This window comes from Lissotriton vulgaris, chromosome 3_1 (assembly GCF_964263255.1).
Source record: "Lissotriton vulgaris chromosome 3_1, aLisVul1.2, whole genome shotgun sequence".
Taxonomy (NCBI): domain Eukaryota; kingdom Metazoa; phylum Chordata; class Amphibia; order Caudata; family Salamandridae; genus Lissotriton; species Lissotriton vulgaris.
The window spans coordinates 801591209-801608354 of NC_141689.1; the positions used below are offsets into that span (position 1 = coordinate 801591209).

Consider the following 17146-nt stretch of genomic DNA (forward strand, 5'->3'; position numbering starts at 1 on the left):
CATTTAGCATATCCTGGTGTTTTCGCTACGATACGAACAAGAGCACTCCTGTTATGAACACATTTCTGATCTACCCACGGCATCCATCTTAGATCATGGCCGCCATTTTGTGTTTCTTGCCCTCACATATGCAATAACCTCTGATCACTTCATTTTCGATTAAGGACACGTAGCCTTAGCCGGAGATTCACCTCTCTCATGACACTTGCACCTTAAACCAGATCACGCTGTAGCTACATGACTCGACAAAGGCTGCCTCCTCTGCCCGAGGCCAGCCCACCTGAACTGGTTCTCGTGACCATTGTCCCGATCATGATTAGGCGGCCGAAGCCGGTAGCCTTGCCCATTTACAACCCACAAACATCTCTTATCCCGCTTTTCTATCTTCCGCACCTGGCTCTGCTCCTTTCCTTCTGGGCCTTTATTAGGGGGAGGTAACGAAATTTACGATGAGGCGGTCCGGCTCTTGAATGCAATATTGACAAGGGATTGTGATGAACTAGTGGGAACCCCTCTCCGTAGATGTTTTTGTATCAGATTTTATCAATGGTTCCTGTGTACGCCAAATATTTATTGTTTGTGACACAAAGGTTTTGGGAATGTACTAACATGTGAAGAATTCGCCTGAAGGCCAAAAATCAGTATATAAGGAGCAACCCTCTTTGTACAATTTGAACAGGCTCCTAGTTACTGCCCATGCGTAGTTTCTGTGACTTCTGTGTCCCTGCAGTAATAAACCTTTGGTCTTTGACGCCACCATCGAGAAGCCCGTGTTTCTGTTCATTTGCGCACCAAGGCAGGTGGAACTCCGGGGTCTTTGGGTGTTGTTCCCTGACACCTCTGGACGGAACCAAAAAGTCCAGAACTCCAATTGGCGCCCAACGTGGGGCTCGACGTCATTCGGTACCGGTCCAAAAGCCTGAAGAGTTCGAGAAGCTTCGTGTGAAGATTCCTGAGGGAGGCGCCCCACTTCATCGATCCCGGCATATCGCAAAAGTGGCCCGAAGTTCTCTTCCACGAGGGTTCCCGTTCAGGACGGCTGCAGTGGGCCGTTGCCTTGACCGTCGCCCTGTCTTGGACCCGAGGTGCAGCCCTTAGTACAGCGAAACGTGACGGGTTTCTCCTTGGTGACGTCTTCAGTGCCTCAGTTAAGTATTTAGTGGTTGCTAGTTGGTTACTTCGTAAGGGTTGTGTGTAATCCTTTTTGGTTCTTGGTTTGGTTCGGTTTCGTAAGATTATCATTGGTTGTTCTGGTCACGATAATCTATTTGGTTCAGTTTGGGTATCGATACATTAGTTTGGTTTTGGTAGGCCTTAAAAGTTCTTGGTTCAAGTGCACATATTTGTTTTGTGTTTTGTTTGTTTTGTGTTCCGGACTGAAAAATGGTAAGTCGGAGAAATTGTATGTTGTCGTGCTTCAGTTGCAACAGTGACTCACGATTGGAGGACTCATGTCTGGTTCCTCCGATTGGGACTCCCCTATATGACTTATATTGTAAACATGGTGTGGGTCCTATATCCTATAATGAGGTGTGGGTCCGCTACACCAAGAAAGACGGTGTCCTTAGTTGGCCACTACATGGTAGTTTTGAACCCGAAATTCTTGATAATTTAGAAGCGAAATTGTTCAGGAAGAAAGCCCGGCCGGCAATGTTTGATTCTTTCCGTTACTGGCGAAAAGAATCCAAACAGAGAGAAATGAAGAAATTTAAGAAAGAACAGAAAGAGAAAGAAGAGTTGACTCTAGAGCAAGCAACTAAACAGCTGCAAGATAACGAGTGTGAGAAGGCTATAGAGGTGGCCATTAGAGAGCATAATTTAGCGATCGACAAGTGCTACCCTGCCTTGCCATCGAAAACGGCTAAGATACTAGAGGATTCGGAAAACGATCCTCTGTTGTCTTATCTGTTACGGTCACCTCCACCGTATGCACAAGGTGCTACGGCTCCACTTGTTCCAAATGTCCAATTGCCGGTTGCTGGACAACCTGGTATTGCTGCCCCTCAGAATCAAGTTCCTGCACCTCCTGTGGTTAATGTGACTGTTCCTACGGCTCCTCCTCCTCCTGGATTGCCAACTTCTATACCTGTATCTGTCTCGCTTACACCTACTACTTCACAAACTATTTTTCTCGATACTCCTACTGCCTCGCTATCTGTTCCTACTTCCACTGTGTTTTCTACGTCTGCGAGTGTGTTGACTCCACTTTCTGTACGTCGAAGAATAACTGATTCTGTGTCTAATATGCTGTCTCCTTTCTATAAAACTTTAATTAAGACTCCTACTTCTGACTCTGTTCAGAGACGTAGTCAGCATCCAAGCATTGAGGAACGGGGAATTTTAGATTCCACGGCTCTCAGATGGATTTCGAAGAGTAGGAGATATAGTACGAGAGATGTACTAGAAACATTTATGCAGTGGAAGGAACCAACGCAACGGTACGTCTTTGATGAGATGTGCTCGTTGTTACGTGAGGAAATAGAGGAAGATGATATTGAATCGAATTTAGAAGACTTAGTTAAGGTTCAGAAAGAGTTTGCTGCTGGTATGATAGTGGGTGAAAATATAGAAGAAGCAATGGAACTGATCTTAAGTTTTAGGAATGATCCATCTCTTCGTTCACCGAGAGATTTAGAGAAAGGTAAGACGAAGCTGAGTCGCCAATATCCAATGAGGGAGGTTCCTCCAATTTGGCGTGAAGCTGTGCAAGCTGACAATGTTGCTGGTATTGTAGCCGCTCCGGCGCAATTCCAGAGAGTGTGGATACACATTCCGTGGAAGCGAGCTGAAGTGCTAGCAGTGAAACAGGCCTTACCAGATCCGCGTAAGAATCCTGCTGGATATTACAAGGAATTAACACAGACGGTTGAGGCTTGTATAATGAACTTAGCAGACATTGATATGTTATTTGGGAATGTAGTTCCGCAACCAGTCTGGGCTAAAATTCGTAGGGAAGATCATCAAGTTGCTTTAGGTGGGGATTGGGCAGCTATCACTGCAGCGGATGGTCAGCAAACGGGTGGTGCGAAACCTGAACCCCTGATTGCTAATCTTCCGGGTAGGATAATTGATTTAATGAAGACTCTGATGCCTGCATTGCGTGTTAATTGGGACAAGTTATCCGCATGCAAGCAAAAGAAAGACGAAAGTGTCTCCGACTTTTTCACGAGGTTCGAAGAGACTTTTGTAGATCATAGTGGTCAGGATATGAGCACTGAAGGAGGACAGAGACTGTTTGTCGATAAATTTGTGCATAATTTGTTACCTGAATTATGCAATAAATTAAAGGATTCAGAGAGTGCGTGGGCTGTTTCTACAACTGCGCAAATACTTGCAACTGCACAATATTATGAAAATAGGGATAAAGAGGAAAAAGAGAAATCAGACAAGAAAACGAAAGATTTAAAGACTTAAGTTCTTTTGCAGCAGGCGTATCCGCCTCGCACGAATCAGACTAATATGCAACAGGGTTCGTATCAGAGGACAGATTATAGTTCGACGAGGCCTCAATATCAGTGGAACCAGTGTGCGTATTGTAAGAAAGAGGGTCATTACAAGAATGAATGTCCGATCTTAGCGCAAAATAATGCAGCAGCAGCTCAGAGAGGTCGTGGTGGTTTTGTGCAGAATTCTAGAGGTCGAGGGCGAGGTGCTATGCCTCCACAGACGAATGATCGTCCTTCCAATCACTTTGATCAAAGAAATGGACAGCCAGCCCAGCAGAATAGATCTCAGCAATATCTTGTTGAAGACTATTGTGAAGCGGATGAGGGATTTCAGCAAAATGGGTACTAGGACAGCCATGGACAAAGAGAGGGAGTAGTATCAGTTCCAGTAGATCAGAGTGGGCCTTATGTCGCAGTAGCAACATCAGGTGTAGTCGAACCGTTTCTGTTGGATACTGGTGCCGCAAAAAGTTCTATCATTCATGCGAAACTCCCTGGCGCACCTTTGTCTGGCTCAACAAATGTTTCTGTAGGTTTTTCAGGCGCCCCTGTTTACAACCCTATATCTGGTCCTTTGTCTCTTTCTGTTGGACCATGCCAATTGAAGGCACCCTTGATTTTGACGACGGGTTGTAATGAAAATCTGCTTGGTTTAGACTTGTTAAAACGACTATATGCGACATTGTACTGTTCTCCGGAAGGGGTACAGCTTACATTGGGTAAAAGAATCACCTCTCCGATGTACTTGTCAATGGATGCACTTCCACCAGAGCTGCGTTCACTCCCTGACTCTCTTTGGGCGACTGGTCCTAATGATGTAGGCCTTTTAGAAATACCACCATATATAGTAACTTTGAAAGCCAATATAAAGTTTCCAAGAATTCCGCAATATAAAATATCTAGTGAAGGTGAACGTGCACTTTTATTGATTGTGCAAGATTTGATTAAGAAAGGTGTGGTTGAAGAAACTAGAGGGAATGTTTGTAATAGTCCTGTATTACCGATTTTGAAAAGAACTAATCCCACAAAGCCTCCAGTATATAGGTTTGTCATCGACCTCAGAGAAGTTAATAAGATTGTGGTCCCGCAGTTTCCTGTGGTTCCAGACATTACTGCCTTGTTAACATTGATTCCTGCTACAGCCACTTGGTTCTCAGTCATCGACTTAAAGAATGCCTTTTTCAGCATTCCGATAGCTGAGGAAAGCAGAGATATTTTCGGCTTCTGTCTAGGAGGTCGCAGTTTCAGATTTAAACGCGCTCCACAGGGCTACTGTGAGAGCCCATCTATTTACAGTCAAGCATTAAAAAGCCAGTTAGATTCCTTTGTCCTTCCTCCAGGTTCTGCTCTAGTACAGTATGTAGATGATCTTTTAGTGGCTGCCGATGACAAGGAAACTTGCAAAGCAGCTACAGTTTTGTTATTGTATCACTTGTCTAATTTGAATCACAAGGTATCACCTTCTAAAATGCAATACTGCTGCCAAGAAGTGACCTACCTAGGTCATCTCTTGTCAAAGGAGGGAAGGAAGTTGACCCCAGAGAGAATAAAAGCAATTACGCAAATGAGTGTTCCACGAACACAGAGAGAAGTACGTGCCTTTTTAGGTATTACCTCTTACTGTAGACAGTGGATCCCGAATTTTTCTCTTTTAGCGAAGCCATTGGTAGCTTTGACTGGGAAAAATGTTCCGAGTCCGGTGCCATGGTCTGATGAATGTCAAGAGAGTTTTTCTGAGTTACGAAAAGCACTGTGTTCAGCTCCTGTATTGGGTACACCCGATTACAGTAAGCCATTCACGCTCTACGTTCACGAGAGAGAAGGTTGCGCGTTGAGTGTTCTGACACAGAAATTTGGTGATAAACAACGCCCTTGTGCGTATTTTTCATCAACATTGGATCCGGTAGCTAGAGCGTTACCTAGTTGTTTGAGAGCTACAGCGGCAGCAGCGGCTTCCATTCAACAATCTGCTGGTTTGGTGATGAATAACATGCTAGTGGTCATGGTTCCTCATGCAGTGGACACACTCATGAACCGAACCAAGACACAACACCTTACTAGTGCGAGACTATCTGGTTACGAGCTGACATTACTAGCGAGTCATATTCAGATTAAAAGATGTAATGTATTGAATCCAGCAACGCTGTTGCCGGCTAATCAAGAGTCGAGTGATTCCGAGCCACATGATTGTTGTTTTAAAACGGAGGAAGAGACAAAAGGACGAATTGACTTGAAGGATACTCCATTACCAGATCCGGATGGTACATTGTATGTGGATGGGTCATGTTTTAAATTGGAAAATGGTGATGTGACTGCTGCTTACGCAGTAACGACTTTGAAAACGATTGTGGAGACTGCAAGAGTGAGTCAGAATTCTGCCCAAGCTGCAGAATTAATAGCTTTAACGAGAGCGTGTGTTTTAGCTAAGGGAAAGAGAGTGAATGTTTTTACAGATAGTCAGTACGCATTTGGCGTGGCCCATAGTTTTGGCCGTTTGTGGAGAGAAAGAGGTTTCATTACGTCCCATGGGACTAAGATTCAACATGGTCAGCTAGTTAACGACTTGTTGGAATCTCGAACCTTGCCGACTGAAGTTGCGATTGTGAAGTGCAGTGCTCATAAAGCAATCACGGATGATGTTGGTCGAGGAAATGCTTTTGCTGATGAGACCGCTAAACAGACAGCTAGAGACATAATGAGCAGAATGTATGTTACTACGTCTGCAAGATGGATTGCTGAATCTGGAATGTGTGAGGATACAATGGAAAGTGTGAAAGAGATTCAGAAAGAGGCAACTGAGGAAGAGAAACATGTATGGAGAGAGAGTACGGGCAAGTTAGATTCGAATGGGTGTTGGATTGATTTGACAGAACAGCAACGTTGGATGTTGCCTGATGCGTATGTGCTTGCAGTGGTGACAATGGCGCATGGAGTAGCGCATATAAGTTCTAAAGGAATCTGTAAGATGTTGGCTCCAGTCTGGAAGAAAGATGGAATCAGTAAGTGTGCAGAGAGAGTGGTGAAAAATTGTATGGTATGCCTGATGCATAATCCTGGCAAGGGAACTCCAACTCCTGCTGGTCACTTCGCTCCTCCTTCCTGCCCCTTTGAAGTGATTCAGTTAGACTTCATTCACATGGATCGCTGTAATAATTTGAAATATGTCCTGGTGGTAGTCTGTGCTTTTTCCAGATGGATCGAAGCATACCCACTAAAGGACAATACTGCCCTATCAACTGCCAAGATTCTTCTCAAAGAATATTTCCCTAGGTATGGAATGCCACGGATTGTATGGTCAGATAACGGAAGTGAGTTTATAGGGAAAGTTATGCAGAGTGTGTGTGCCGGCCTAGGTTTGAAACAGAAGTTCCACAGTGCAAACCACCCCTAGTCAGCTGGTTTAGTGGAGGGTTACAATGGCACCCTCAAGCTGAAATTAGCTAAAATACAGGCATCCACAGGTTTAGCCTGGCCAGACGCACTTCCTTTGGCTTTGTTATCAACAAGAGCAACTGTACATTCTAGAGTGGGGCTTAGCCCTTACGAAATAGTCTTTGGCCGCCCGGCAAATATCTGGGGTGTGCCAAGGCCTAAGGAATTTTGTTCTCTAGAATATCCTATGTTGATAGACTATCTTTACGACTTGACTGCTAAATTGAGTCTTATTCATCAACAGGTTTTCAATGCTTTACCAAAGCCTCCGGAGAGTCCAGGGCATCAGCTGAAACCCGGAGAACACGTGGTTATCAGGAACTTCGCGAGGACGAAGAATCTTCAGCCCCGATACGTCGGTCCTTTCCAGGTCCTTCTTACAACGAGGACAGCAGTTCGTGTAGCTGGACGCAAGCACTGGGTGCACGCGTCCCATGTTAAGCGTGTCCCTTTGCCGCTTCCTTACGACGACTGGGTGAAGAAGGGAATTGGTTCCTCCGAATTTGAAAGCACTCCGAAGTTCATCCCTTTCAGCGATGCCGAATTAATTACTGACACTCCAAGATCTGACTCTCCTTCAGAAAAGACTCCTTTGAACACTGAACATTTGTCTCCTGCATCAAAAAAAACTCTGCCATCTGCGAACTTGAACACTACAACAGCTACCAGTGATACGCTATTTGCTGATCAGACAGTACCTGCGAAGCAGAGATATAATTTACGAAACCGTAATATGGACAAATAAAGCAGGCAACTGCATATTGTGATATTTTGAAATTTTGAACTTTTGCATTCAGCCAGGAAGTTTGCTATTGTTTTATTATTTTTAAATTGCCTTGCCGTCTGGGTAGCCGTAGGGTCGTGGCTGTGTGCCTAGTTGGATTTGCAGGGGTCTGACACAAGGTCGATCTTTCTGTTAGTTCTGGGAACTCCCAGGGCTGATAGAGGCATTTTCATCTACGTACACATCATCAGTGGTTGCGAGCGGATTGTAGAAGATGGAGCTTCCTGCGCTGCAACGAGAAAATGTGATTTACGTTCGCAGAAACAGACTTTACAGAATTCTTCATAGCAAATGCTTTTTGATGCAATGTGCCATTACATTTCTAATTGTTTTGATAACGTTGGTGGGTGGAATTGTCTTTGGTATAAGTTTGATTTATGTACCAGTAACTACAGTACCTCCCCTTAATCCTGTTACTTCTACTGTTTCCTCAATACACTCTTTTCATTCGTTTCCTGAACATGAGCAAGCCCGACGCTCAGAGTTCATTAACAACACTTTTGTACAGCTCTTGCACCAACACCAACTGGTAGTTAACACTACAGACTGCTGGGTGTGTGGCTTGATACCCCACACTATGGATAAAGGTATTCCTTATCTGGTTTTGCCTTTCAGCTACAATGGATCATTTCAGGCCCTTCAAACCATCTTTGCTTATGCCCTTGAAACCTATCCTCCACGTCCACTAAATATAACTCTGCCAACAAAGCTTTAGTCCAGGGAAATATTGACATGATCAAGGACGTCAATAATACTCCATCATACCCTAGAGACGAACTGCGAGTGTATTTAAGTTGGAATACTTCAGAGTATCGCCTTAGTTTAGGAGAAAGCAAGCGTAAAAGCTCAACTCCAATCTGGGTCGTACCTCACCGAGGTCAGGTCTGTCTACAAGGTAATGGGAGAAATCCAAGAGCTCAGCTAGGGAGGAGTGAGTGCGTTGAGACTTATGTGTTTCCGGCTAACTCTTCCCCTGCCTTCCTTACTGCTAGGGGTACCTACTTCATCTGTCGAGACCGGGCATATACATGGTTGCCTGCCGACTTTTCAGGTTCATGTTATATTGCTCGATTGTTGCCTCCAACATACACTGCTTCATCTGACTACCACAGAACCAGAGTAGCGAGAGGTGTTTTCAGCAAAGAAGATACCGCTGGTCAGGAAGCTGGAGACTTTTTCAAAGGCTTCCTTCCGTTCTGGGGGCCTATGGCCAATAGTAGAAACATACGTCAGCTAACACGGGTAGTTGAATCTACTATTACCGAAACTGCTGGTGCCCTTAGCAATTTGACAGCTGAGCTTCAGGCGGATAGACTCATGACGTTGCAGAACCGTATGGTTCTAGACGTTATCCTTGCAGATCGAGGTGGGGTATGCAGAATGATCCAATCGAGCTGCTGTGTCTTTATTCCTAATAATGCTCCAACAGTCTATGAGGCGATCTCTAAGCTACACAAAATTTCCGACTCTATACACGTAGACAAGGGAAACTGGTCCTTCATGGAGTGGTTTTGGACTCTGATCTCAGCGTGGGGATGGAAGGTTCTAATAGTCATCGGTGTCATCTTAGTATTCCTCTTCTCATGCTGCCTGATTATCCAGTGTGGTCCCGCTTTGTGTAGTCTTTGTGCTGCAACCTGTTTTAGGAAACCTCCTGCGTTTGGAGAAAAAGCACGAGAAAGGATGATGATACAACAGCATGTCACTGACCTGATGAGTATAGAACTAGACTCTGACATAGACTGAGTAATTGCCTATGTAAGGGCAAAAGGAGGGTCTGAGGTTCCGTGACGATTTGAACCCGTGTTTTCAATATTGTCGGAAATACATAATATTGGTATCGGCGAACCGCAAATGGTCCATTTAGCATATCCTGGTGTTTTCGCTACGATACGAACAAGAGCACTCCTGTTATGAACACATTTCTGATCTACCCACGGCATCCATCTTAGATCATGGCCGCCATTTTGTGTTTCTTGCCCTCACATATGCAATAACCTCTGATCACTTCATTTTCGATTAAGGACACGTAGCCTTAGCCGGAGATTCACCTCTCTCATGACACGTGCACCTTAAACCAGATCACGCTGTAGCTACATGACTCGACAAAGGCTGCCTCCTCTGCCCGAGGCCAGCCCACCTGAACTGGTTCTCGTGACCATTGTCCCGATCATGATTAGGCGGCCGGAGCCGGTAGCCTTGCCCATTTACAACCCACAAACATCTCTTATCCCGCTTTTCTATCTTCCGCACCTGGCTCTGCTCCTTTCCTTCTGGGCCTTTATTAGGGGGAGGTAACGAAATTTACGATGAGGCGGTCCGGCTCTTGAATGCAATATTGACAAGGGATTGTGATGAACTAGTGGGAACCCCTCTCCGTAGATGTTTTTGTATCAGATTTGATCAACGGTTCCTGTGTACGCCAAATATTTATTGTTTGTGACACAAAGGTTTTGGGAATGTACTAACATGTGAAGAATTCGCCTGAAGGCCAAAAATCAGTATATAAGGAGCAACCCTCTTTGTACAATTTGAACAGGCTCCTAGTTACTGCCCATGCGTAGTTTCTGTGACTTCTGTGTCCCTGCAGTAATAAACCTTTGGTCTTTGACGCCACCATCGAGAAGCCCGTGTTTCTGTTCATTTGCGCACCAAGGCAGGTGGAACTCCGGGGTCTTTGGGTGTTGTTCCCTGACACCTCTGGACGGAACCAAAAAGTCCAGAACTCCAGCGTCCGCTGCGCGTGGCCCAACAAATCTGTTTTAAAGGGTGAGAGCGGATAAACAACTAGACCGCTCACCCTTCCGCCAGAAGTGTGTGTTTTCCAGGGGCAAAGAGATAGAAAGAATCTCCCTCCACAACAAATGAGCGGAGCTCGCGGTGGAATGGGGAGAGTTAGACCACTGCAGGTAGGATATAAAAATTATTAAGAAGCCGCTAGGCCAATTCTCAGAATGTCAAGTTAAAAATATAGTACAAAGCGAAGCGAGTCACAAATTTAAAATGTACGTACCCCCATGATTGGAGGGACATAGTGAAATTCAACCAGTCCATGTATCTAAGGGAGGCGCACTACAAAATCATGTACGATTGGTACTTGTACCCTCAGAAACTACACAAGATTTTCCCGGGTTCATCAGATAGGTGCTGGAGGGGATGCGGGTTGTTAGGCGATTTCAGACATATTTGTTGGGACTGCCACATCATTAAAGCTTTTTGGAAAGAGATTCTACCCCAAATCAAACTTATCTTAGGATATCCTATATCTAGCTCCATGGAACAGGTTGTGCTGGGGGGTCCGCGATCCAAATTTGAGAATCCGACGCAGGGCGATAAGTCAGTGATATGGCTCTGCTTGGGGGCCGCTAAAATGGCATTTGCCGTGGCTTGGAAGAGACAAGAGGCCCCATCCCTAACCCAATGGCATGCAATATTGTGGAGAGCTTTGGCTTTGGAATGCATGACTGATATAATAAAAGACACCAGAAAAGGTTTTGAATACATTTGGTCCCCATTGGTAGGCTACTTATCAGAGGGGCTGCCTTTGATGGCTTGCAGTCCAAGACTGAGGGCCCTTAATCTGTTCCTTATCTAATCACTTTACATTGAGGGGATCTCTGGGGGGTGTGCGGTGCACCGGGGCTGAGGCTCCCTCCTTTTTCTATTTTTATTTGCACCATGACATCTCAGTTTTGCTTATTTCCCTTTTTTATCAAAGGTAAAATTAAGCTTCCTTTTACTGATACTCTCTTGGGTGGGTTGACAGTTCAATGAAAATATTGACAGGAATGCAACAGGTTATGTCGAAACTGTGTCATATATTAAAGTTCATTCGCCTCAGACTTGGGGGGAAATCTGTAACTTTCATGAGCGAACTGTATATCTGGGCGGATGATATTTTTGATTAATGTTGCATATGCCATGCTTTTGTCGCACTCTTTGAGAAAATTTCAATAAAACATATTTTTAAAAAAATGAATACCTATACAGACACCCCCCAATGATTGTGTGTCTTTTCCCAGCCAGCAAACGCTCCTGACCTTATTGATACGTTCAGTGAGGTCTGTACCCAAATTCAAATTTGAACCCATCCAGTGAGTCACTTTATTTTTCAGCTGGATATATAATTCTGTGGTGCTGCGAATTAGAGGCAGGTCACTACCAAGGATCACCACATAGGGAGTTGCTTGGGGAGGGAGGTCAATTATGGGGCCATTAAAAGATCTATGTTGCCGGATCCACTTATCCAGAACTTGATTAATCATGGGGCTCGTAAAACCTGCCGCAGGAAGCTCCCTTCAATTTCTCCACTGTGTAGGAGACCTACCCTGGCCCACAAAGACTCTTCCCTAGATGGGCAGCTTTCAGTAATCTTGGATTGTTGAGGTTTCCAAGGAAGATGAAGGTACTGGCTTAGATGATGTCTCTGGTGAAATTGGTGCGAGGTCCATGCAGGGCCGGACTGGGAACTGAAACCGACCCTGGAAAGCTGGTCAGCTGCCCCCCTGGGGGACTGAGGGGTTGCGGCCCAGCTGTTTGCAAGGGCCAGTTTTGGACGATTTTGTTACCGGGCCGATATTGCAGGCCCCAAGTAACAAAAACGGTCCCCAGGTGCCCAAAACCGGCCCCCACCCTGGCGGCCCACCGGGAAAATGCCTGGTGCCCGCTTCGGCCAGTCCAGCCCTGGGTCCAGGTGATCTGTAAAGCAGGGTTCCACCCATGGAACAGTTGGTTTTGATGTGTATTTTGAATTTGAGGAGTTCCATGTGGCTGGATGGGGTGCCCGTATAGGTGGTGCAGTTCATGGTATTTTTAAATATGATGGCGACCCCACCTCGGGCTTGTGCTGACGATCTTGCCTAATGATCTTGTAGCGGTTGGGGATGGCGGTAGCAATGTCTGGTGCAGAGATTTGGTTTAGACATGTTTCTGGTAGAAATAGCAGGTACGGAGAATGGTCATGCAGTAGGCCCATACCTCTGTGACATGTTTATTAAGCGAGCAGGTGTCGAGGAGCATGCATGCGAGCGTGGCATGCCTTTTGGGTGGTATTTGGTCTGTGTGAGCGTGAGCGAATAGGGTGTTGGGTGCTTTTGGCGCTGGAGTGGTGGGTATAGAGTGCCTGAGTGGTGGGTGTAGGGGGCTGGGAGAGTGTGATTCATTCATTAAGTCTATTTGTGATTCCTTATTTTTTATTTGCTTTCGGCAATCGCTTTTTTCAACAATCACTTATTTGGTCACTTTGCAGATTTAAAGAATTTATATTTTTCTACCTTTGTTTCATAGTGCAGGCACATGTTAGCTGTCACAAACTAGCCTGTGACCGATTTACGACTCTATTTCCATATATCAAGCCCGTAGGCCTTTGCTCCCATGGTAATACCCTTTACTGCAATTCACAGATACCGCTTCAATCCCCCAAACCTCACTTCCTTGAGCTGCATACCGAGATGCAAACATCTGCTAAAGGAATACCTCGACTGTGGACTTACTTTAAAAGCCTCTAAAGTCTGAAATGGCTTCCATGCCCTGCTGTGCATCAAATTCCTTCTGAAAGCCCTCATGACCTTTCTTTCTATCATTCTAGAGTCCCAGTAACTCGTCACCTTGAGCAAAAGCACTTTACAGAGATAAATCACTGTTACATGACAACCAAGTATGAGCGGGTTCAGTGTATACATGGAATGTAACTTACTTCAATATGCAAACATCACATATAACAAAGATATAAGTAAACAAATAACATGGCATCTCAAAAGGTGTGGAATTAATGAAAACGTACTGTATTATGTAATACGTTTATTTATTTAAACAAGCAATTATGGTCTTCCAAACAGGGTTGAGGTAACAAGCAAGAATGACACAAGGAAAAAGGGCTTGATGAACACAGTGGAGATGATGTCCTAAGCATACAAAGCATCTTGTGGTAATTACATGTTTTGCCAATGAACTTCATCATCATGATTTAATGTCTGCAATTGTGTATGTGGCTCCATGTTAGAACGAGGATGACAATTAATGGTAAGCGAGATGTTGTGAATAGGTTGTGTACTATCAATAGGCACAAATGGAAAGCAATTGTTTCAAGGCTGTGTATATGATACGTAATAAGATGGTTTGTGTTTAGGGAAGTTTGAGGAATGGAATACAGATAGGACTCGATCTGTAAAAAGTAATTTGATTTTATAGATTTAACAGCTGATTATATAATTTTGTTTTCCAAGTGATCCAAGAACCACAGCATCAAAGCAAATGTGCAATGTATAGCAGGGGCAAATGCATCCGTCTGCATACAGAGGACACATATGCATGCCACCCTTCTAAATAAGAACATTACTACGAAAGGCTTTTAGATCAGATTACTTCTGTAAAGTACGAAATGCCTTCTGACAGTTTTAAGTGGAAGTGCATACCCTGCCAATGTCTCAAGTCATCTTTGATTTGTTAGAGTGTAATGTATCCAACTGTGAACAATCTTACATTGAGCACAAGTAAAACATCATGCAGAGTTTTGTAGTTGCCTTAATGACAATCCCAGAATGACTAATATTAACATGATATCGCAGTTCATTGACTGCTTTCCTTCTCACTTAAAAATTACAGAGTTCTTCAATAATAACCACAATTTGGTCAGAAAGCAGAAATTATAGATGTCAAATGTTATATATGTTCATTTTCATCTGTGACTTTTAAAGTAATGTTGCAAAGGATATAATCTCAGGAATTATTTAGGATAATCACTTTAATTAGGATACCATTTCAATTAGAAACGTTTTCATTATGGTACTAAGCCACGTACAAAAGAAACAAAATATTTTTGCAAATATTCTGCTCCAGAGTTTATTTCTGTAATAGCGCTGTTTTTTGTTTACCACATGTTTTTGGCACGCATTAAGTTATGTAGCAGAACATGTCATCAATCCCAGTGCTTTTCACTGTTCTTACAGTTCACTGATAGCTGATTTTCAATAACTTTTATTTAAAAGACATTTTTGCTGGATACTAAAAACTTCCATTTACTTTTAAATTCCCACTGCCTTCCTTTAAAAAAGAGTCCAGAGGGCCAAGGAACATTTTCGACCACCACCAGAGTGCAATATATGTGACTTCAGGAAACAGACCTGCTGAGTGAGTGCATGTAGCGATTAGGGGAGGATGTGCATACAATAGTCGGGAGAAAGAAGTGCCCTGTGGTGGGCATCATTGGCTGAGGGTGAGCCACAGGCAGCTGGGAGTGTGAAGACTATCGCTACTGAGGGCATACAGGGAGTATGGGGCTTGTCTGAGGGTGTTAAGACTAGGGCTGAGGATGTGAAGTCAGTGACTGAGGGTCTTCACAATCTCCCCTAGTGTTAGGAGTATTTCTGGGATTGGGTCTGGGAGGCTGCGTATGCATGCAGTCGACACCATGTGGTGCTCAATAGAGGTGGGTGAGCCACTGAAAGCCCTAGCTTTGCGCAAGTCAGATAGATGGCTCCGGCTCGGCTCACGCTCGCTGTGGAGCCTCAAGCCAAAAGGCAGCGAAGTCGAGAAAGTGTAGATGCTTCATCTGTGTGCACACTATCACATCAGTCTCCGAACCTCCAGGGGCACCAGAGTAGGGAACTGGTGGGAACAGCTGACAATTTGCATTCGCACCATCTAAATGCAAAAAGCCTGTCAACCTGACCAGCTCCTCCTCTCCTGCACACAGGGGCCTGACGAATGATGTGAAAGAGGGCAGAAAGAAAGGATTCTGTTCAATGGGGCTGATAACTGGGTTCATAGGAAGGAGAGAGTATGTGACAGCAAGCAAGACAGAAGGATAAACTAGACAGAAGGAAAGTGAGGGAAGAATGAGTGAGCTACCGGGGAACAAAAGCAAAAGAAAGTGAGAGATGGTGGAAAAGAGGGAGATTACTAGAGAGACGGGGCAGGAAGAAAGCAAGAGAGCGAAGAGAGATCAAGTGGGGTAAGAGAGGAGACAATAAGAAAAAAAGAGAAAGTAAAACAGGGATAAACAGAAACAGAAAGTGTGAGAGAGAGAGTGATTGCCAGAAAAGGAAATCAGGAGATGAGGCAGATAGAAATGAGTGGAGAATGAAAGGAAAAAAGAGACTATCCACATGATTATTTTTTTTCAGGTCAACTCTTGTTTTGGCTTTTAGAAACAGACCGCGCCCCAAGCTCATCTCTGGCTCAGGTCTTCCATTAAATTCTCTGGCTTACCCACCTTATTGTTTAAGTGATCTATTCAAGATCAGACGATTTAAAGTTACATGTCCTTCATTATTTGATATCTGCTGATAGTAAAAAACTGTGAAAAGAAATTACTGATGGAACACCATACTCTCCATACGCTAAAAGAACACACCCTTTGCCAATTAAGCATCTGCTGAGAAGGGAAAAAGTTAAAAAAGATATACAAGAAGATTACTGGGAGATACACTCATTCACATGCATTCGCTCATGGTAAATAGCTGCTAGATTCAGAAGATAACCTCTGCATTAGGAATGTATATGGTTTTGATAAGCATTGATACACAACCTAGTTATGTAATAATCACTTTTTAAAGAATAAGAAAAAAGGTGCAGCCACTAGTTTATTCGTGTGGTACACCTAACAACCAAGCGAATTATGAAAAAATAGAAAAGGCCTTGGGTGTTGGAGTAGTAAAAACAGGAAATATTGACAATGTAACATTGCTCCACTAATCATTATATGGAAGATTTACTCCCCTCTTTGTTAAGCAAAATTAAAAATAGAAAGCTCAAGAAAGATGTGGTTTTCACAAATATATCAAGAGCTAAAAAAACGGCTGGGTTGGTGCTCCAGTAACAGATTAAGAAAGGATTACTTCAACAGACAATAGTTATTGTACAATCTACTACAATTACGCCTTCAAACAAAAAAGGGATAATTAATTGAAACTTCTTTTTCTCTTTTTCCGACTTGTGGAGTAATGGTATGCAGAATCACAACGCGGTCGTTGTAACGACTGCGTTGTGCTTCCCTGCGGGGTAAAAGATTCATTGTAAATGTTGTTTACCGGGACACAGGTATCACCTTCAGTGCTAGCAAAATATTTGACTACGAAGCCAGTCAATAATGCTAGTTACTGTCCTCTACCCTCGTGATACACTCTCGCATGTAGCTTGAGCACACTGTGAGGGACAATAACTAGCATTATTAATTTGCACTGCAGTCAGTAATGAAACTTAAAAATGGTTAGAACCAAAACCATTTGTTTGGGTGATTTCTTACCAATGCAGGTTCGCCCAGTGGTGTCAGATTCATATCCGCTATTACAGTAGCAGCGATAGCTACCACGTAGGTTTTCACAAATTCCATTAGTGCAAATATCAGGATCCAGAGCACATTCGTTGATATCTGTGTGAAGCAAGTGAAGATGAGATTTTAACAACCAAAGCAAATAAAGAAGACAAGCATTAAAATGGTTTAGAAGAAAATATATGCATACCATTTTGCATCTTGAATATAAAT

General features: G+C 43.8%; 1 protein-coding gene across 1 annotated transcript in view; it reads right to left on the minus strand.

The window, feature by feature from the left end:
• The window catches only part of FBN2 (fibrillin 2), a 1183434-nt gene that overhangs the window by 301828 nt on the left and 864460 nt on the right, over positions 1-17146 (minus strand). Inside the window, exon 18 of the mRNA XM_086961117.1 lies at positions 16907-17032. Coding sequence (XP_086817243.1) covers positions 16907-17032 — 126 coding nt within the window. The remainder of the gene's footprint in view (positions 1-16906; positions 17033-17146) is intronic.